The sequence below is a fragment of the Nomia melanderi genome, chromosome 3, assembly GCF_051020985.1.
Source record: "Nomia melanderi isolate GNS246 chromosome 3, iyNomMela1, whole genome shotgun sequence".
Taxonomy (NCBI): Eukaryota; Metazoa; Arthropoda; class Insecta; order Hymenoptera; family Halictidae; genus Nomia; species Nomia melanderi.
In genome coordinates, this window is record NC_135001.1 from 15,472,296 (window position 1) to 15,496,126 (window position 23,831).

The 23,831-nt window shown below is 33.6% G+C and overlaps 1 protein-coding gene across 3 annotated transcripts in view; it reads left to right on the forward strand.

Annotated features, from left to right (window-relative positions):
• LOC116429422 (uncharacterized) overlaps positions 1–23,831 on the forward strand; it is an 89,991-nt gene that overhangs the window by 47,617 nt on the left and 18,543 nt on the right. For 2 of the 3 annotated variants that reach the window (XM_031982358.2, XM_031982359.2), the window contains 2 exons: positions 12,366–12,491; positions 21,321–21,548. In XM_031982358.2, the coding sequence (XP_031838218.1) occupies positions 12,366–12,491; positions 21,321–21,548 (354 nt within the window). The remainder of the gene's footprint in view (positions 1–12,365; positions 12,492–21,320; positions 21,549–23,831) is intronic. The other variant, XM_031982361.2, reaches the window with a different exon arrangement.

A 23,831-nucleotide genomic window follows, 5' to 3' on the forward strand; every position in this document is an offset into this window, starting at 1 on the left:
CGGGTGCTGTGTATATACGGCAGTCACTTGGTGCCTCACAGCGGCTGACGCCGTGTATATACGGCAGCCACTTTTTGGTCCACAGAGGCTGACGCCGCTTATATACGGCAGTCATTTATTACTTTACAGCGGCTGACGCCGTCTAGATACGGCAGTCACTTATTGGTTTTTTTATATTATTATTTTATTTCAACAGCGAACTCAAAATAAAGCTATAAATACATTGGTGGCGAAGTATGGTTCACTTGCGCTTTCGCGAACGACGACAAAGTATGGTCAGTCGCGCCGTCGCGAAAAGTGGCAAAGTATGGTCAGTCGCACTGTTGCGAAAAGCAGCGAAGAATGGTACAGGTGCGCCGTCGCGAAAGGGTTAAATCGAGTACAGAGAAGTTTGTACAGCTCGCCTCTTCCGAATTAGAACCCGCTCCATCGGCTACGCAGGTTGCGGGATTAAGAGGGGATGCCCAAACCCGCCGCGCTCGGCCCGGTAGTTATAGCAACAGTGACGCTTCAACCACCGTACGTTCTCGGTATAGGCCGTCTGGATCCTTCGTTCCGCGGCTCAGCACATATACGGCTACAGTGCGTTACCGATGTGAAACCAGCCGGCCCCTGACATAAAGGTGAAGAGGGGCAAGAGGAGATGTCCAACTCGCGGTACTAGGCCCGGTAGTAATGGCGAAATTAGTTTCGGCACGTCTTGGTTACTGGCCGAGCCGCGAGCTGAGCTGGAGCTTGCGGCCGAATCTCTTCGCCCCTCTTCACTTTTGAGCCGCAGGCCAGGGATCATGTCAGTAACGCACTGTATACGGCTAGGCACATAACGGTTCAATTTTCCGAGTAATTGTATGTACTTTGATTTAACATTGAATTCCAAGAAGCATGCGAAAACTATTATGATTGATTTAACCTCTTTTGAAATGTTAATGTAATGTAAACTGAATTTAACATTCACTGAAATTGATAGTTTCTATTGCAAATTTTAATTTAACATGTCTGGTTTATGGTTTTGAAATAGATTTAAAGATTGAAATTTTCTCGTGACAATGATGCTTTAGAACTTAGAGTAAGTACGATTTTCCTTGTTTTACGAAACACTATTAATAGTGTGCTGCTGACAACAGAATAAATGTGAATACACTGAACACAAATGGAATGTACGAACTAAAGGCACACTAAATGTACACAATAGACACAGATCATTAATACATACGTGTTGTCTTGGGGTATTTTAATACCGGAAGCATACTATTCATTCATAGTCCAATGAAATGGTAAGAAATCTATAAAAATGGGAATTTGCGTAAACGTTCGCGATCCACGTAAAGTCTTCAAGAAAACGTATTACTTTCTTATATACGTATATTTTGAAAGTACAATAAAAATGTCCACCGAGGTCATAACAATTCTGTTCTTCTATCGGCGTGGTAATTGCATTTGTCGTTCATTTAGCAGCGCGAAATTTCAGAACAGCCAACTGATGGGTAGCACGATAACAATTCCCCATAGGGAGATGAGCGTCCTAACGAGATTCTGGCACCCAGTCCTAGTCGTGCCCCATAATACTGTTCTAGACGATCCGGGTAACGTAATCGAATTACCTTGCACATGGATCCACTCCGTAGGTCGGTAGCTTACGCTATTGCAATATTGGATCAAGATTTCGCATCAGCTATTGCCAGAGAACTACTTGATTTGATAGGGTCGTTGATGCTTTCTTCATTTCAATGTTCACACTATTTGAATCGTATCATGTGTTTGTTAGGTCCACAGGCTGTATCGCCTGTTTATTTTAAAGATAGGATATTATTGGTCTTGAACGACAGTCGAATTGAAAGAATTTCATATACGTTCAATTTTGTTTTTGCAGGATAGATAATTCGCGTGAAGAATATGTCGTACCTATGGAAAATATAGATTAGTTCCAGACCTAAAAAATCAGCAAGATAATATAATGAAACATATGTATAAAAATTCATGTTAGAATTCGGGTGATTATGTGAAGTCAAAACAAATCATGTAAAAGGGAAATAACATCTTTTTCTGATTTGTGTTAAATCAGACAAATCGTGTAAAAGGGGAAAATAATTAATGTATATATAATTAATAAATAATTCTGAACTATGTGATAATAATTAATAAACTGTGTGTGAAGAAGAAGCATTTTAAATCACAATGAATTACAATTTGAACAGGATTCATGGGGCGAAGATAGTCGATATAAACAAATATTATCAATGTAAAGGAATGCTTTGCACTTTGGCGCGCGTTTTGAATATTTTTGACAGTTTCCTTGTATACTCTTGAAATAAAATATTATTTATCTTTCTCTGAAACTAACATTTCAGTCTGACCATTTTCAAGCTTGTTCACTGGCAAATGGAAAATTTCATAAGAACAATATTAAACAACATTAAACATCGATTTATTTCGTGATGCTCGAACAACTTTATCTCCTCGCTTTCTGCCACTGTACAAACCGACTGCCACGGAACTATTAGTGTAATCGAATGAAGTTCACAACTTAACAAATGTTTGCCTTCCGCTAAATTTCACTAAGTCACGACTCTAGCTAATGGCGTTCACTCCACCGAAAGAACGTCGCTTCCACGGTAAATAATTCACTGCAAATTGTTCAACTCTGAGCTTTGTATCTTCTGAATGGATTTTCCGAATTTTGCGATTAAATCTTGGCAAGCAGTACTCAGTAATCTAGATGCTAATAACGTACTTAAAACTTGTTTAAAGCACACTTGGAAGTTACATTTCAACGATAATTGTATTAAAGCGATTCTAATCCTTAGAAACATTCTATTTGTTTTTGCAGTCTGGTTATATCTCCAACAAAATTAATAACTGTTTGTAAAATGTTCATAATATTTCTTGTAACAATTTGGTAACGAGCCTCTTCTTTAAAATAAAAGATTTAAAAGACGGTATGAATTTTTTTTATCATTTCTTTGTTACTCTTTGATATGTACAATTATTGAAAAGTTTTTGTTGTTTTCGCGAAAAATCATGCGTTACATATTTAATAACGAGAAATTAATCGATGCAACGTCATTGTGACTGTCAAAATACGGATAATTAATTTCTTGAAGAGCGTTTCTCGTCGGAAAACGTGTATTGTGAAAATAAATGTATTTTTTCTGAAAAATTTTGATTTGGGACTTAAGGGATTAATATACGTGTATTTTAGAATACGTACAAAATCGTAACTTCTATTGTTAAATTGACTGTCGGGCAAGATGTGCCGCGTGCGGAGCTCAGTGAAACAGGTTGATGTAGAAACCGACATACACGGATTTTGGATCTGCTTCGACTCCATGCACTAACTGCGATATTCCAATAGCGTTAACCCTTTACACTCGGTAGTTGAATCTCAGTCACCGTTCGATTTTATGCAGCAGAATTATAAGGTCTGAGATCCGATCTCGAATTTCGAATAATGTATTAATACACGAAATGAAATAGAATACTGCTGTTCCTTGATTTATAATTTTTCTTTACGTCAATTGCAAAGAAGTACCATCGGTATTTCATGAGAAAATCATGAATATTTATAGTAAAATATTTAAAACATTTTTTAATAAAGATTTTGTAAAACAGATTTTTGTCCGTTACTATTGTAGTATTTGTCATCTGATTATTTGCTTTAATACAGTTGTACCTCATAACTAGACTACGGATTTAAATGCAAATTCACGTTCTTAAGAATAATATGACAACAACTGGAACAAGTTCGAAACTATTAATCAAAAGAAACGCTCTCCAACTCTGTGAGGGGTTTTATTAAAATTTTGATTTCGCTGGATCTCATTTAGTTGCATTTGCTATTAGCGCATGAAGATCCGTAGTCTATTCATAACGGGCGAAGTGTGTCAATACTTGAAACTGCTCTAATGCTTATTCCGAATCCAAGGTCAACAGGAAACGTCGGAACTCGAGTAACTTGCTTCCCTTGTTTGCCGTATTCTCGATTTGCCGGTGTTACTTTGCATTCAAAGCGGATTCGCCCACAGGAACCGAGAGACCAGCCACCGAGAGAAAAGAGAATGATTTAAGGGGTTTCGTTTAAAGGCTCGCCCACATTCAGAATTCCGATAACAAGTTGACAATTTGTTTCAACCCCGTTGAGACAAGGCTCAGTTTCTACAGTACAGAAAAAGACGTAACTTCGTCCAGCTGCTCGCTATAATGCGCGAATGAATTTATAAACAGTTACTCGCCCTATACGGGGTGTTCTAGGCCCGATTTTTAATTTTCAGTGAAACTAAAAAATTGACTGTACATAAGAAATCATTTTTCGTCTACAGAATTTTAGTATATACGAAGTGATATAATTACTACCGATTATACATTACTGATTGATAATACTTTATCAGTCTGAATAAATCGTATGTTATTCTACTGATTTCGACATTCTGAATACGAATATCGTAGTCACTTTTGGCAGAAGTAGATTTTTTTTTAAACTCGTTTTCTTTATCAGTCAGTCCGTATAGAAATCATATAATCCAAAAAGCCATCTTCTGAACAAAGTTATGAAGACTAGGAGCTACATGACGTTCAACGACTTCGGCAACAATTTAGAAAAGAGATCCTTTCACCAATTTCCATGATTTTTGGATATGTTGTCGAGTATATGAATCTAAACAATTTTTCCCTAAATAAATGAATTTAAAAACCCCGTTCGGTCTTAGTTTTCAAAATAATTGCAAAAAACTTGCGTCCATGTAGACACAACTAAAACAATTCCCTGCGCAGACTGCATTATCTATTGGATGTACATTAAAAAATATGTAATATTAAAAATGGGCGTTAGTTGTAATAGCCAATATTTTGAACAACTTTCTCCCCTGAAAAAAATAATATAGATTGGTATTGGCGGAGTCAGTTTCTCTCAGGCGGGAATGCAGTTAGGGCACGCTAACACTTCGATTTTATAATTGCCAGAAATTCCTCCAGTCAGAACTCGACGTAAAACTCAGGCTTACTCATATCACTCTATCATTTGTGTCAGAATTTTGTTCAAAACATTTTTAGAAGATTCGATTCAACACAGAACTGTTTTAAGACATAATCAAATGCATTTAACGTGGGTTTCAATTATAGAGGTTCTTCCATTCCTGCGTTTTCCAGTTTTTTTCCATCTCACCAAAAACAACTATCATATTCGTCTTTAACACTAGGACTACTGTACAAATCAAAATGACTGGTTCCGGTTTTCTTGTTTCGCAATTATTGATATCTTCGAAACATTGAGTATTCGAAAGATTTTGAAAATAAATAGTTTCACTTGAATACTGTAAGGAATGTCTAACGAAACCAAGAATAATCTGTTTCTACAATTTTTATAGAGATTACATATTAATCGTATTAAATGCTCGGTAGTTCTAGTATTAATACATACAAATAAGTAAAACTATATACGACTTGTGTAAAAAGCTTGGGAGGAGGGCTGAATGTTATTCCTCCTACCGATTATATCTGGCATGAAGAATAATTGCTTTAACAAATTCCATCACGATAGAGATACAAACTTTATTGACTTTAAATGGTGTGCCATTATACTTGCCTTATCACTGGTTGTTATATTATGAACAGATATGGTAATGCAGGGATGACTGGGCAAAGGAATGTGGGTCTGCTTTGTGTCTCATAGCTTCACCACTCCTTAAACTTTAATAGTCCTACTTTCTATCGCGCTAATTTTTATTATTGGCTGAAATAGTGGTATCTGCTAATCAGATCACACGCGGAGAGTTACGAAAGACTATGAAAGTGTCAACTGTGCTGTCAGGCGGAGCGGACAGAGTACTTACTCATCTTGCCCTTGTGCTGTCCTTCTAGCTAACTTGTTACCTCTGTACTAAATAACAGCGTAGTTTTATTAGAAAAAGTTACAATCAAGTATACAGTGTCTCATTCTACTTAAAAAATTACTAGTTATTTAAAGAACGTTTCAAACAAAATTTCTTCCGTTTTAATGGCTTGTTGATACAGATAGATTAATACTTTTTTGTAGAGAATGACCTGCTACATGGATTGATATAAAAGTGTTACATGATTATTAGGTTACAAATTAAGCCTGCTAAATTACTGTCCTCTCAAAACAGAGAAAACTGCATTTGCGACATTTTTAAAATAACGAGTAATCAGTTTGAAATATTTTTCATCTAAACTGTCCCCAGTTCTGATCGTTTTATGTAGATCAACTGAACAGATATAAAATGAAAAAATCGTGACGAGTAATTTACCGTGGTACCTCTGAAAATTAAATCTGAATGAAATTAAATTCGTTCTCTATAAATCTTGGATGTCAGGCACATTAATTCTGTCTACCGAGAACATTATCATATTTCATTTTACAGTTGTTCATAATAAGCTGGAGGAAACTTTTTTGGCTTACATCCGGGAATTTGGCATGAAAAGTATTATCGAAATGTTTTAGTTTTATACAGGTGTAATCGATTTCAGTACAAACGAAACTACTCTAACGTAAAATTGCTTTTTGATTACTTTCATCTGTGCACTCGTTATATTGCGCAGCGTATCCATTTATTGTTACTATGTACATACTCTTTTCTATATACAGTACATTTGTCAGCAAGTTTTGAAAGTATCGTTATATTTCAAAACATCGTCACAACGGTAACATTGTGCGAAGTATTCTTTCCTCGTTTACGAAGAACAGTCATCATTTTTGCAACCTTATCATTATTGGTTATTTACCGCTTCACTAAAACTTGGAAAATGTTAAAATATAAAAAAGTATTTGTTATCGATAAACTCTATTCAGAAAACTAAAACTGATGATTTTCATATAATGATAACTTACATATTAAATCAACGAAGATATAATATAATCAAAGATTGATTTTTTCGGAATAATAGTTACTGGAATTGTGTTATTTTAGAATTTATGGCTTCAATTTCATTTAATGATAACGTTAACACGTTAGTTTATTTTAATGTTGTAAAGTAACTGTGTACCACCGGTGGTACATGCCGGCGTGAACGTGTTAAAAGTGTTAACGGTTATACGATTTTTTCTTCTATTGAAGTGGTATATGTATCGTTGTTGGCAAACGTGGCATACTATTTCCAAACATGATGCCCCGCATTGTATTTATAATCAGTGAAGCGAATGAATTGGGTGGTTAAACTGATCAAACATATCAATGTGCACGGACGACTAATTTCGGTATATGTACTTTGACATTTGGAAGCGTAATACATTATGCATACAGACACTATCGCTTACTCTGTTAGAGGGGTGGAATTTAAATTCATTTAGCTAGGAAGCCGCAAATAATTGGGGTAATATAATTGCCATTTCATAACTAATTGAAGGGTCTAACATATGATATCTATAATAAACAGACATGAGATCAATATTCTATGTGACATACGAATGATACGAAAAAAACAAAATGATATTTGTATTTATTTGAATTTAAATTATTTCACTGAGCAAAATTCAATAAACTAATAAATTATACTGAAATGTTCTTCGTATCATTTACAAAGACTGGAATCAAACGGGAAGATATTATCTCTGTTAATGATTTTGACATATTCGTTGAGTCCTGACAATAAACATCGATTTTAACGAGCAGCTGTGGAATACATCTCACAAACAGCAATTTGCATTATATACGTAAATAAAATACTGCGAGCTGATGATTAGTAAAGGTTGCTTATGTGTAACTACTTACTTCTAAGTTCCACTGTGTGATTCGACTCTTTATTGCGTGTTGTGCTAATATCTATCACCAATTTTGTAAATGAGAAAATAATATAACTATTAAAGGAGAATTTATGTTTTCAAATGTGAATTGTATTTTTGTGTTGTACAAGTAATAATGAAAAAGTGTACATTAACCCTTTGAGTGTCAGTGGAAATTTTCATACATATTCGAAAAATGTTAGACAATTTTAAATAAAGATGCATGATTATAAACAAAAATTTATATTTCGGTCAATTTTGATCTAAAGTTCATAAAATTTTTACACAATGCTAAAAACACGTTAGACTTCCTTTATTACTAATAAACTGGAAAAGAAATTTTTCGCAAGTGCATAAAGGAGCGATATATTGCTCTTTGACACTCAAAGGGTTAAATAATAATGAAGTTTATATTTCTGGTGCAAATCAATACTAAATATAGATAGGTATCACAGAAACTTATCGGATCTTGTAGAAATGGAAATTGACCTGCAGGATTATTGGGCCAAAATTGAACACACAGTCCACGAATCCATTTATCAGTGTGTCTCGTATGCAGGATTATGACCAGATTGCGGATCTCCATACAAATTAAAATTTTTAAGAATATAATTAGCAGAATGGAATTACGGCGGAAAATGGTTTTCTCTAACAAACCGTATAAAACGCACTACACTTTGGATATTTTATATATTTTTTCGTATCACGAGAGTTCTGTATCATTTTGCACTTTCAAACTTTGATGGATATTGAACTTTTTAAACATTATTCAATAACAGTTTAAGTCAATAATATTATTCAGAACAGTAGAATAAGGTGTACAATAAACGTCCGTAAATGTAGCGTTAATTATTTGATATCACAATTCTTACGTTACCGAACATTTGTATTCGACATCACTTATCTTACGAGCTATAATCATTTTCTCGTAATTCTGAAGCTCTGGTCACCGATGGCCACCGTGGCGCTATAGAACAAAGAACGTGCGGTCACAAACGACCACCGTGGCACTCAACGTGTTAATGCGGTGCAAACAAGATTCAAGAATAAAACCTTGCCAACTTTCTACATGATAAATAATTCGTTACTATTTTAAATAAAAATACACGTAAAAACAATTTATTTTTCTTCACACAGTGCGCAAAATGTTCATCGCAAACATATGATGCCGGTAGCTGACGTGTTAAAACATTTTGTGGTACAACCAATGAAGAGATGCTTTACATGTTCGTCGCGATTAACTCACTCTGTATAATTATGGAACTGATTTCGGGAACGGGCAGTGTCAACCATCAATAGCGTCTCGCAGAGGCCGTGGGGGTGACTAATGGCATTGAACCGATGTATGCGTTAATTAAGGTCCGGTGTAGACGAGCGGCTTGCAACAAATCGCCGCGGCGACGACTTGTCACCGTAGTTAGGTTCATTGTAGATCAACATTTTATTTTTGGTGCAATACGATGAGTTTTTCGAAACGTTAACCCGTACAGTCCACCTGCAATTAACGCCTGTTAAGCTATACAATACACCTAATTTCGTTTTTGTGCGATTCGTTCTAATTTCACGCAATCAACGGAATTCCAACATGAATGTTTATATGGTTCATTGTATTATTTTGCTGATTTCTTAAGTCTGGAACCCGACTTTATTCTTCTATAGGCAAAGTATATTTCTGTATACGAATTTCTTTGGTCTAGTAAAAAAGTTTGTGTTACATTATTTTTTAATAGTAAATTTCTAACAATTCTGAATGAGCGTATTGTTCACACGTACAATGAGGCCCTAGAAAATATATATTATACAAATATCCTACCTTTTTACCGGATGTTATCACCGGAGAACTAAGTTCTGTATTTTTTTAAAAACTATTTCCACCCACTGCAGATAAAAGAGTGAATCTTTGTGTCCTCGTTCTTTTGTGAATTAAAGTTAGTAAAATTTTCAACGTTGAAATTTTTTTCTTGCCCCGTAACGCTTTCAATGAAAATGTATTCAGCAGGAATATAAAAGTGAATAGGAGGGGGCGATAATCAAGTGACGTTTTATCCGTCGCAAAGGGAACTAGAGATCCGAAAGCTACACGAAAATGAACGTCCCTTCATTCTCTATTGTAGCCGAGTATTATACCGCGGTACTTACACGGCGTTGCGTAGCATGCCCAACTGTGTAGTACGTGTATACACAATCGTATCTGTCAGTTGTGAAAGCGACGGAAGTCGAGCCCCTTCGCGGTCATTGAAAGTACTCGAGGCAATCGCAATCTGGTCGACCCTTGTACCTCCATTTCGGTCAATTTAACGTCATCGCGTGGACAATTGATCTGTCGACCGGTGGCACTGCGCCAAAGAATGCGAGAATCGTTTAGGAAAAGTCGTTATTCGACCTATGAAAAAGACATAATCGATCCCTTTCAGCAAACACACAGTATACTGCCCGTGTGACTAGATTTTTTTCCATTCCGAAATGTTCCTGCAATTTCGTCCTGACGAACGTTCACAGGTTTTTATATTTTGGTTGAAGGTAACTTGTGCATGTGACTCCTATGAGAGCAGCATTATGAAAATATATCACTAACATGTATTTATATTTATATTTATATTATGCCATAAGTTTCTGTTAACTGTCCAATCATATAGCTGCATTAACTTGGTTTTTCAATTGTTCAATTATCGTTGTTGTATAAACTTGAATTTTTTAATTCCCCAATCATACCGTTGTTGTATAAACTTAGCTTCTTTAATTGGATAATTACACTGTTATATAAATTTGGATTTTTCAGTGAAAAGATTGATAAACTATATTGGACATTCGTTGTCACTAAACGGATATTACTTCCACTCATTACTAATTTTTTTACTCCACATGGGATACGTTAGCTGTTAAACCCTTGCGTTAAATAAAATTTTTATAAAAAACTTAGTCTATTTGGTTCATAACAGCATTTCGGAAATGGTACTTCACTAATAACAATGAGGATACAAAGAAAAGACAATTAATGTTAGCTTTTGTTTTATTAAAATTCTTTATACACTATTTCTCAAACTTACCAATTACATAATATACATTATTTTCTGTTCTTCATGGCCCCAATAAAAGAATTTTCATAGAATAAAGATATTTCTCAAAGAAGCATTGAAAATAAATGACCGTTTTCCAACTTAATTTTAAATAATTTTGTTTCACTTCCATACAACTTCGGTCGATATATCATATTAGATGTGGCGCGTTTCCAAAGAAAATAAATTTTAAACTTCGTTCTTTGCTGCCTGTAGGTCATCGTTAACTTTCCATTGAACAAACTCAGAATCCTTTCGATTATATTATTTCATACGTTTCTCCGAGTTTGATTATCAAACTTTAATCCTCATGAAAAATGACTGTTTTTCATTACATTTTTATTGTAAAAAATAAATGTTCGTAGGGATCCGTAAAGGATGTTACAATTAGAATGCATGTTATTAAATAGAAATTTAATATTGACTTGTATACAAAGTATACAAGTGTAAATGTGAATTTTGAATGTGAATGTGAATGTGAATGTGAATAGAAAACAGATATGATATTCATTAAAATTATGTGATTTTTAAATTTTTATCAATGAACATATTTGAAATTTTTAAAAAGCGCTTATCCAAATTTTTAAAAGTCTGACGGGACGTCATTAAATTTATTTAGCAAAATATTCTCATTCATAGCATGGATGCGAACGGCGCAATAATAAACGCATAATATTTCCCGCAATTCACATTGTGTCTGGTAGAATTATCGTCCATTAAGGTTTCTGCGATATTGGGAAAAGGATTTCCAGTGATATTAGGTACCGTCGCATTTCCATTATTCGCTCGTAACGAGCATTTTCTTCCATGACAGTACCGATCAAAGCCTTGCGCAGTTCAAGTTTCTTGTCAAGTTAACGGACAGAGGATCTGATCATTAGAGATGAAATCATAACAAATATAGGCAAATTAGATTTGTCATTAAAATAAATTTGATCATTTCCGATAAAATTATAGAAAATTATGGAAAATTCTTTTAAACTAATATATAAAATAAACGATCATTATATCTTTATTTTAAAGTCTGCAGAAAAGTAATCAGCAAGACGACATACAATCGAAATTTTAAGACATGTTTTGAACCATTAGCTTTGAGTGAAACTCTTTTTCGAAAACATTCATCGATAATATATATCTATTTAGAATCATATAATTTAACGAGACAATGAAAAATGGCAAGAAAACGCTACACTTTAGAAAAACGTTTCATATTTTCAGATAATTACTTAACACATCAGTTAAATCTATTTGTATTTAATTATCTGTTCATTATTTCAAAAATTCACTACAACAAACAACTCACATCATATCCAAGATTACACGTACCCACGATTCAAAATACCCTGTTCCATTCGCTGTTCAAAATGATATTTCACCGCGGGCCGACCTGTAATTTCATTACGGGACATTAGTAAATCGAGCACGAAGTTCGTGCGGTTCTGAAAATTTTATAAATCGCTGGGGAGGCCAAGACGTAGCAAGATAAATCGTGATTCCGTACGAGTGTTCAGCGAGCATATTTAAATTGTGGCGATGCGTTTCTCATGCATAAACGGAACTCGGTTTTCTGCTTGCAGATATCAACGAGTGCACGGTAGACAACGGGGGTTGCACGGAGGTCTGCGAGAACACGGACGGTAGCTTCTTTTGCGCCTGCGACGGTGACGAAAAAGCCTTGTCATCCGATGGGAAGTCCTGCGTGGGTAAGTTTTCCTTGCCATGAGACGGTTCTTCTTCTACCGTGTCTTGTCTCCGCCTCCATTTGACACCCGGAGGACCATACATCATTCGCGTGTCTGGGAAACGCAATATGCCTCGGTGCCGTGACGACGCGAGGGAAATTGCACGAGCACGTCGTTATAACGGTATCGGAGGATAAACCCTTGCACGAGCCGTTCTCGGGATAAACGACCACCTGTTCTCTCTTTTCTTTAACCTCGATTAATATGTAAACGCTTGAGTAATACGCTCCCTTTATTATGCTGTATCCCCTTCAAGGCTACAATAAATTCGTCCAGGTTTCTTGCGGCTAGATTAATACACCGCCGGGTTCACGCTCGGGTAACTTCACGGAGACGGATCTCTCGGTTTCTTGCTTCGTTCGTTTGTCGTTCCGTTCCTATATAACACGGCTACCTGTGTTATAGATTGGAGATTTATGTGGACGGTGGAACAATTGTCGAATGAAACGAGACATTTTCTGCGATACTGTTCGTATCAATTTGCATATAATTTGTGTATACGCTGAGTGGTGAAATGAATAATTTACTTTGAGCTTTGTTGGTTGTAATGGGAATAATTTGTTGGTTACTCGTGAGATTATAGAAAGGAGTAGGTGGAATAATGCGATCGCGTTTTGCAATTGCGCAGGTGCTCGCTCGTTGCTGCATCAATGCGACTCGTAATGGCTTGCGAGTATCCAAGCATTTATTATTGCCATTGTTAACGGTGGATTTTTATTAAAATCGCTTTTATACGGTATTTTGAACCTTCTATTTGAAAAGCGAATATTCGAATAAAATTTCATGTGTCTGGTGGAAGATTAGATTTTGAATTTTATAGAAGTAAAGTATGATTATGAATATAACTAACGAGTTCGAGAAATTTACGTGTTCTCTATTAAATGTAACTGGTGTCCGAAAAATTGTGCATCTTTGTGTAAATACTTCTTGAGAACATTTTCATTAATTCTTCATCTAAATTTGATTAAATCCCTCGCTTAAAATATCCACTGTACTGCTCAGAGTAACGACTTTAGCAACATATTAACACTTTCGCGATTGGCACATTTTCTGCCTTTGTAATACTCGTTGCCGGTGAAAATGAAGAAAATTTTAAGCTGATTGCCGCATATGTCTGACGCTAAAACAAGGACGAGAAGTAGAATATTTGTTTTGAAATATTGGTTTTATAAGCATCTGTTTAAAATGAAAAACTTTCCGTTAAAGAAGTCGCAGATGGAAAAGAACAGAAGAATAAAATGTTTTATAGGGATAGAATTTGAAAAGACGTAAACCCACGTCAGCGGTCGCAAATGTGTTAAAAGCTCATCGAAACCGAAAGTGACTCTCTCTTCGTAAACATTTACCGACTGTGGCACTACAAAATAAGTGAAACTTTGTAACATGTAACTTTGAAAACACACGTTGCATAATAAACATATTCGGTGTTCTAAAACACAATAACAACGGAACTGCGGTAACCCGAAAAATTCGGTTTGTTTTTGCAACTTTCGAAGTGTGCAGAGATCTCCAATAAAAATACGAAGTAATCGTTTTTGGTCTTTTTTGATTCTTCAGGGTGAAAATATCCTTTAAACGGAGACAAGTGTCACTTCATTTCTTTGTTTTCTTTTGAAAGTCCTGAAAAGGAGGAAGTTGGAAACATTAGGGAAGAACAGGTAAAAGGGAACATATTTCTTTTTTACTTGATTTTTACAGTTACATCAACCCGTCAGGGTTTTTAGCGACTAATAGGCGAAAAAGGCTGGAAAAGTAAATGTGAAAAGAATAGGATAGAACGTCGAGATTAGATAAAAATATAGGAAAAGTATAGAACCGTTCGAGTGTGTTATCCGGATGTGCGGATCGGCATTGACCAGTCTCGTACAGAACCTCGAGAGAAATTTATTGAGAGGAAGTAGAAAGTTGTGAAAGAAGGAACAAAGCCTATGTGCACTGTAGCAACGAAGCCGATACAGGATTATTTTCTGTTAGTTGTTTGTTGTTATAAACTGTGCATAAATATTTATTGTGGCGTATACGTGTCACTCCATTTACGCAGTACTTCTGCACGCCAGTCTTTTTTGTACGTGGAAAATTATATTATTTCCGTGATATTGTTTTGTCGGTTGATTAATTTATTAATGCGTTAATTACAGTGAAAATAAAGAGTTTCGCCATAACACTGGAAACGCTATATCCTAACGAACATTGTCCTTATAGTTAGCGCGAATTTCAACATTTTTATCCGCGATGTTAATTTACGTGACTCGGATTTAGTGACATAGAATAAAATTTACTTTTGTTTCCTGAAATGTTACTGTTATTATTTTTTTTTGTTAACACGTTGATTGTCACGGTGGTCAACGATGACCGCAGCTTCCAAATTGTTTAAACACAATTGCAATAAGAAAATTGATGTCGAATAAAAATATTTAGTAACATAAGTGTGTAGCTAGACAACACTGTAACATGAATACTGTGATATTAAATTATTAATAATTATTTTTGTAGGAGAAAGAGAATTTTATTAATGCAAACAATATTTTGATCACTTATTCATACGACGTATAATAACACAATGATCAAATATCTGTTCACACACGCAATAAATACGTTCGGATACATTCATCTCATTATCACATCTTCTAGAACATTCTTTCGTCACATGCGTTAACTTCAAGTGTATTTGGAAAATCAATAACTCAAAATATTCCAACGTATTGAACATTTATTCATATTACATACACACGCACGCTGACCCGTTGATATAAATATAGGGATCGAATTGACAGATTACCAGAAAAATAACATACGACATTCAAAATACAAAAACACACGCAAATCATTATATCGATTACATTAATTATTATTCGTCCTACACTCGTCAATACACCCATACCTACATTTCTAATATCATTTGGCTTTGTTATGAAAGAATAAGTATTATTATGCGAAACGTTTAAAATTCCCATGGCAGTCAACGTGTTAACCCTCCATAGGCTCGTGTGACTTTAAAGTCACTCATCCATATACTGGATTAAACTAATTTACTTAATTTTCCACCGCGATATGACGAATGAAATTAAATAATGAATCAACTTAACTTTTATACGCACAGTCGTAAACGTTCGACATCATCGTAACTTCACAGTTATAAAATATGTTCGTTTCAATAAAATGATCAAGACTATTGAATACATTGTTAATTTGTATTCATAGGGTGACATTTATTAATTTGATGCACATGTAATTCTTCTTCGTTTGGATGTAGTTTTTCGTTATAATATATTATAGGTACATTCTCACCGAGTTTGACGACTGTATACTTCATTGCTTGACTTTATTGCGCGCACGATGAGAGATTTTTCAAACTAAATTCCATAGTTCACAAGTTGAATGTGTAAGCTTTTCTTTCATGAAATGTTTCTACATTCCTCTTGTTTTTAGAAGAGGAAAAGTTGAGTAATACAAATTTTCCAAGCGGTATTGACTGATTCGAAATTCGTCTGTAGCATTGCGCCCCAAATACCTTCGGAGCGCAACTGTTCGCCGTATTATTTCCACTTTGTTTTCCTGTCCACTCGGAATTTTTGTCACGCGAGTTTACTTCCGTTTGCATAAACCTATTGGTCAATAAGAAAGAAGTTCCACCGTGAAATTTGCATGGTTCTGGAATAGCTGAGTAAAGCTAACGATTTACAAGTTTCTCGAAGGAATATGAAATTAAGCGACCCAGATTGCGATTGTTTGCACAGTTACTGCTGGATACAAAGAGGAACTGTACGTCTCCGCGACTCTCCAATAATTGCTGAATTCTATTCAATTATCAATCAGAGTAGTTCCCTGTATGAGTTTAAACGAACGAAGTGAAACACTTTGACGTTACTCTGTCTCATTGATCCTGTTGACGAAACCATAAAACATATTCTTCTCTTATGAATACTTTTATTTCTTGGTATGGGGAATGGAACGCGTTTAAGAAAAAGGCGAATAAGAACGTAGCATTTTAGGAATTGTTCTTTGACAGAATCTTTAATAAATTTAATTATGTTGTTGAAAAGTGTCTTTATATATTTTTCTTATCTCGTATATTATTTCTTTCTTACATATACTATACATATTTTTTACATTTTATATTTTTATTCATTTTAATACTATATATATTTTTATTCATTTTACATGTATTCGTCGTGATGGAAGTAATTGTCAAGTTACTTTGATAATTTTAATGTTTAAAATATTTTAATGTATTACGATGAAATTTTGACAGATTATACCTTGCAATGGAATGTTTATAATCAACTACTTGCATTTATATGTAACAAAGAAAATTTAGTTTATTATGTAAACAATTACATTTATTGGTATGTAACTAATACATAAAGTAGCTTAAGTAAGCTTAGCTTTCGAAGGACGAAGCCTTTCAAAATTACTAGAGTATTGTAAGAAATATTTGTTACCGCGTACGTTATTAAGACTGCTATTTAAGAATATGTTTAAATTTAACGAATACAATATTTCTCAAAACAGATATTGGAAATGAATTGCTCTACTGAATGTCTAAAAAGTGATAAGTATTGTATTAAAGTGATTCTTCATGCAAAAGTAGGTCAAAAGTATAGAATGACAATTATCGATACGATGCTTCATTTTTGTCGAAACGTGTTACCGACAGCGGTCGGTAAAATTATTTATACAGAATTATTATTTTCAAAAAGATAACAGTAACAGTTATTAACTAGAATAACAGAATATAATCGGAGACGGTTCACTCTTGTGTAAGCCATCAAAATGTGTGCGTGTTATAGCTAGTAATTGTTACGTTGAATTTTATTAAATATATTGTGTCCTGTTACTCTGTGTACTATGACTTTGAATAAAATTCTGAATAAATCTGAGAATTTAATTATCATCTAATTTGTTTATCTCTATTTTGTAGCCAGTTATTTGACTGGTAGGAAAAGTGCCGGTATGGTTAGTGTTAAAACGGGACATCCTGTATAGCAGCACACTACATATAGTACTTACATAGCTAAATCATTAATAGAAATTATCGCACGAACAGCAAGAGCGTGAATTTACATAAAAAAATAAGTCCAGAATATGCAATCTTCTCCCATAAAAATTAATTTCCGAATTATTCGATTTCGAATGCATAGGTACTAGTAAATACTTACAGGAACTAAAAATAAGAAAACATGATACCCGATTCCTATTAAGTAACACGCACGTTTAACAAATTTTCGTACGTGATTTCTTCGAAGTAACGTACTTCCATACGAATCATACGAAGAAATGTTATTTTATACTTTTATACATAATTGTTCACATCGAAAAAGCCTTTCTACTGTCGCATTACGATTTGGGAATTATCCCGTACACATAGATAAGTTGCTTAATCTCACGGCTTTGCCTTTCTGCCGTTAAAGCCAGAGAAGTTGTATCATCCTTTTCGGACAGATACGCGAGGTGAAGTGGTCCAGATTTCACGGTAATCTCGTAGTAAACTCCTGGAACGGTAGATTGTAGCAAGAGGCAACATAGCTGGCCAATGGGTCGCATCGATATGTACGGCGCTATGCAAACGCGTGGGTAGAAATAGGATGAACTATATATTCCTGGTGTGTTTGCATTTCACTGGTCAGTTTTAACCCTTCAAGCGCTTTATTTATTTTTAGAAGTGAACGCATAGGTGTGCTTCATTAACTTTAAGTGATGACGAGTGTAATCAACATAAATAACGTAAGCGTACTTGTTGAGGAAATAAACGATAGCGAAATAATGAACTTTCCTATTGAATTTTTTAGAAAATTTACAGTTTTATTGTTTAAAGATTCATTAATACCATTTATGGAATTTAACGTGCGATTAATTCATTACATACATATACAAATTTTAGTAGAAAGTATAGAATAAAACTTCTTTTTAGGAGATTTTACTCGTAGATAACAGATTTGGAATGTTTGACATGTATCCGGCTGAGTTGGCAGGACGTAGGAACGGTAAACTATGAACAGACATGTCACCCGATTCTTTTGTCAGCTAAATTTTCAAATGCAATTACCTTGGAAGCTTAATAATCTATGAGAAAATATTCTTTTGTATTTTCTTATTATTTTTTATTAAACAGACTTTTGAACAATTGAATGAGCAGAAACTAAATAATTTTTTGTAATTCAATCATTAATGTTCTCTCAAAATAATACGGCAATATTGGTGGACAAAATTTTGGCAGTTATAAATGAATCAGTAACATTCAATTGTTTTCTTAACCAAAAGGTTCTCCTTATTTTCGCGTTATTTTTAATTTGCAAATTATTAACGTTTCTAAGGAACGATATGATTTTCGTGTATAATGAAATATTAAAATATTCAGTGTGCATCAATGAACAACTTCTTTACACGGCATTACTACGAAAAAATTGGACTCCGTCGGTACACAGACATTTTTGAAAAGGATGAGATTATTAGAGGGGCAGGAAACTTGGAAGGAAATACGTTAAGAAAAATACGAAACAGGTAGGAACAACGTGTGAGAAATTCTGGAAAGTATAAGGAGTGGGTATCAAGAAAAGAACAGAGATAATCAAAGAAAAGGAATAGCGGATAAAAAGTTATCCGGAGAAATGAAAGCAGTGAAAAAGAAGAAGTTGGGCTGTACAGAGAAGAAGATAATAGACTGAAAAAAAAGAGAAAAAAAAGAAAGAAAAGCAAAGTCTTCCTTTTTCAACAGCGGGTGTCTGTAACGGAGAACAAGAAATAGATAAAGAATACACGAGAGAGTGTAAATTATGAAGAAATACGAAAAAAGTATGAGATAAAAGTTTTTCCTGCAATATTTCGATTTTGAATTCGTAACCATGTGTCACATTTGTATGTACGACGCAAAGATTCGTTTAGAGATTTTCTTGATTTTCAAATTTTGAAAAACAAATATGTATTATGAATAAAGATAAAATTCATTTCTGGCGCTTTATGCTTTATAAGTTCCAACTTGGGCATACCGGCATGGAAGTTCATAAAAATGTATGCTCTGTTTTTGGATCATCTAAAGTTGAAGTGCGTACGGTACAAAGTGGTTTTTATTCTTTTTTTATAATCACATGATAGGGTTGTCACCATACATAACCTTGTTAATAGATGGATAAAAGTTTTAGAAAACAATGACCTATATATCATTCATTAATTTTCCTTTTTAAATATATGTTTTATATATATATATAAAATTGAATTTTCCCTAAAAAACAACAAAACTTTCTTGCTAATCTAATATACACCTAAACACCAGTCAAATAAATGGTTATAAAATTGTAGGAGAAAGCCGCGCTCGTCAAATGACCAAAGTTACAGGTAACATGGTTTTACATGTACAAAATTTGTGAAGTTCCTAATTGAGAATAAATTGCCATGATTGTTACATAGTAGCACCTTGCCAGATTACTTTTAAAATATGATTATGAATGAATCGTAAAATAGAACACGTTGTTTTCTTTAATAAAAATAAAATGCTTCTGTCATGCACAATTTTTCATGATTAAATCGCACCGGAAAGGGTTAGACGAACGAAAGAAAACGCAGAATTTTAAATCAAATTTTAAAATCGGGTCATTCAACCGGTCACGGTACGTTTAGTGTTAATAACGATGGATGGATAACATTCCCTCTTAAACGCGTATCTCCATACGTGCCCACGAGAGCCTAGTCAGCTGTGATTGGATATAAACGATTTATGGTATAATATCAATGATTGATATATGCGAGTCGTATCGCTCGAAAAAAAATGGTGAAAGCTTGGGCATGTGATCGCTTGTACGTGCTTCAATCGTTGCCTCTTGGATTTTTGAATTTATGATATTATGACACTGTTGAATTTTGATTGTTTTCAACGTCGATATTAAGGAAATCTTTCTATGCAATATGCAAAATGTTTTATGCGATTGTCATCATAATTTTTCGAGCATTTCTTGTAATGTGATAAAAATAAATTATAATTAATCAATATTTGAAGAAATATTAATTAGCCCTCGGTCGACTACAAATTATAATATAGAGGATTTCAAAGACTGCTAATCTGGTTTCCACGTCAGTTTCAATAACATAAACTCAATAATACGTAGCGTCATTTGGAAGAGTTAAAAGAATTCAAAATTCTCAATTCAATTTTCTTTAACGACCAACTTTTTAGAATTCTTTTACACTAATCGTAGTCGACTAAGTGCTTTACATTCGTTTTACATCTCTCTTTACAAAGGAACCGTTTATTCAACACATTTCTTTGTCAGATTCCCGGCGGTGTCTATATCATTTTCATTCAATCATTGAAATCGTAAATAAAATGCATAAGTAAGTAAAATGATATTGTTCAGTTTTATTGATTATAAGACATGCAACTTTGCGCAGAATAAATAACGAACTCACGCTATTAGCGAATTGCACATTGGTTACCGTATCCCAGTTTTCTGTTTTTATTTCATATATGCCATTCTTTTAATCAATCAACCCTTTGCACCCGGAAGCTTTTCGCTAGAAACATTCGACACATTCCGATAAGACATAGACGACATTGTTTGAAACGAACTAATGAGAAAACACACGTAAATTAAGAGACAAAGCTATTTTATATAAATATTTCATGTACCGATGCATTATACAAAACTTAATATTATTTATAACAGTTTGTAATTTTATTGTATCAAATCAAATGGTGACTGAAAATCTCCTCTCGAGTGCAAAGGGTTAATGTATTTTTTTCTTTCATGATATCGACGTATGACAAACGAGGTGATTTATTTTTATTTATCTTCTCAGATGTAAATAACGTGTCCTGCCCGCTCCTAAATCCGGAGGGTCGAGGGTATTTAATGTGTTCTCGTTCGGCAACACCTAAGTCGTGGAGGGGTAGGCGAAGTGCAATCAACCGTCCGGGTACCAAGTGTTTCTTGAAGTGTCCCTATGGGTTTCGCCTTCACGGAGAATACGAATTAACTTGTCGGTCAAACGGCACATGGGACGGGCAGAAACACGGAGAATGTGTCAGTGAGTAAAATCATCGTGGAAGACTTTAAATTCGCTTCTGATCGCCGATGGATAGAGTTGAAGCTATTGGTGGAATTAATCAATTCAAATATCATTATCTAAATGAGAGTTGCCGAAATCGAACCATTTACATCGTACTTTAAAGCGTTTCGAGCTTTTGAGACTTTCCAGTAATATTCTTTATACTGTGAAAATATGTAAAATGACGAGGGAACTCTTCACTTTAACAATTTGATTGATTAAGCCCTGGGCAATTAAGTATCTATTTTATATACTTTCAAAGCTAGTATTTTGACTGAGAATAATAGGAGACATAATATGAAAATAAAACTATTTATTATCGTTCATGTTTACTTAATTGTTTATTTGTTAAAATGAAACTACTTATTAGTATTGACATCTATGTATTTATTTATTTGGAAACAAAACTATTTATTGGTATTTACGTCTATTTATTTTAGATTTTATTAAATTTCCTTTTGGTATAAACAGGTATGTACAAAAGCAGTAAAAGTAGTGTTAATAGATTGCGGATCTTTATGGAATTATGGGAAATTTGAAAGTGTAAATTTCAGCGGAAAAAGTACTGAAAATATCCAGTGTGTAGTACTTTTTATAATACTTGTTAGAAAAAGCTATTTTCTATTTTAAAATTCTACTGTCCCAATTATGTTCTCAAAGATTTGAATTTGCATAAAGGTCAGTAGTCTAGTTACTAATTATTAAATAATCGATAAACGTTGTATCAGATTTATCTTTTTTTCTTTAAGTGCCTCAATTATTTATTGAATACATTATTTTACTAATTCTTACTCTATGTTACTTTTGTTATTATTATATATTACATATTACCACCTGAAGTTGTTATATTCGATATGAAATAATTTTTATCGAATTTCAAATGAAAACGATTTAGGCAACTCTCTTTTAATAGCATATAATGATAGAACGTTATAAAAAATGATAATAATTTATAGACATATTTTTTTTTAATTATAGTCTTTTATTAGGTAACATTAGTACTTACATAAAGTATCAATATTACTGAGCAGTATATCTGATTATTTGATTTGAGGCGTTGAACCGCTTTTAACTTAACGCAACCACAAACTTAGATTAACTAGAACTTTATTTTCCGTATAAATAGTTTGAATAAGTTGAAGAGAATATTAAAAACAATGAAAGTTGTTACCTTATACTACTTTGCGGAGTTTTTTCGTTGTCTGCAGATAGTAATTGAAACTGTACTGTAATTTACTCAGTCTTAGATTTCCGAGATTGTGACGAGGCATGAAATCCCGAATTTACTTTTAAAACTTTAAACGTATAAAAATCCATCATTACGTTTCTCTCGGTAAGAATTATTAATAGAGATTTCTGTTTGCATGACAAATAATAATCTTTGTACTGTGAAATATTACTGATTAAGGATTATTGATATTAAATATTACCGATATGACTGATTCAAATGAAATTTATCTGTTATAAAATATTTATTTCTCTTGATATAATTTATTAAAATTAAGTAATTAGTTACTTATTAAAATTGAAATTAATTAATTAATTAATTACGTAAAAAGTTTATTGTTTTACGTAACTCCAATTTGTTAGTAATAGATTAATTATAAATTGTAGATGATAAATTGAAATGACATTTGACTAGAACTTTAACGTTTTTTTTGACGATTTTGATGCAAGTAAAGCTGCTTAAAAACTTAATGGACACTATGATTTAACATACACTAAAAATAATTTAATAAAAACTTTGGAATTAATATCACTATTAAAACATTACTTTTAAATATAAAAATTAATTGTTAAGCATTACGAGTTCTGGAAGATTTCATAGTGGTAAGCAGCCAAAAATACGTTTATCAATAAATATATTTGTATTTCATTAGAGAACTTAATCTTATTTCGACTGATAGACGTCGTTTAAAGTTTAATACAAGGTCAAGAGCATTCATGGATCAAATATTTCATGTGACGTTCATGGTGGGAAGGTTAAGTGAAGTTTCATTGACCCGGACATTGAAATTGATTTATTGTTCTGAATAATGCAATTCATAACATTAGCATATACATAATACACTTATATACTATTGTTTTAGTTTAAAACTTAGTTTCAAATTGCAGTAAACTGTTTTTAGTCGAAGAGACACTTGCATTTAAATCAAATGGTATCTAATTTTGAAATGCAGATGTTTCTTACTTACAGAATACAGAATATAAACACAAACAGCAGAGACCGACGGAAATAAATATTGAATTTCGTTTCGGCGA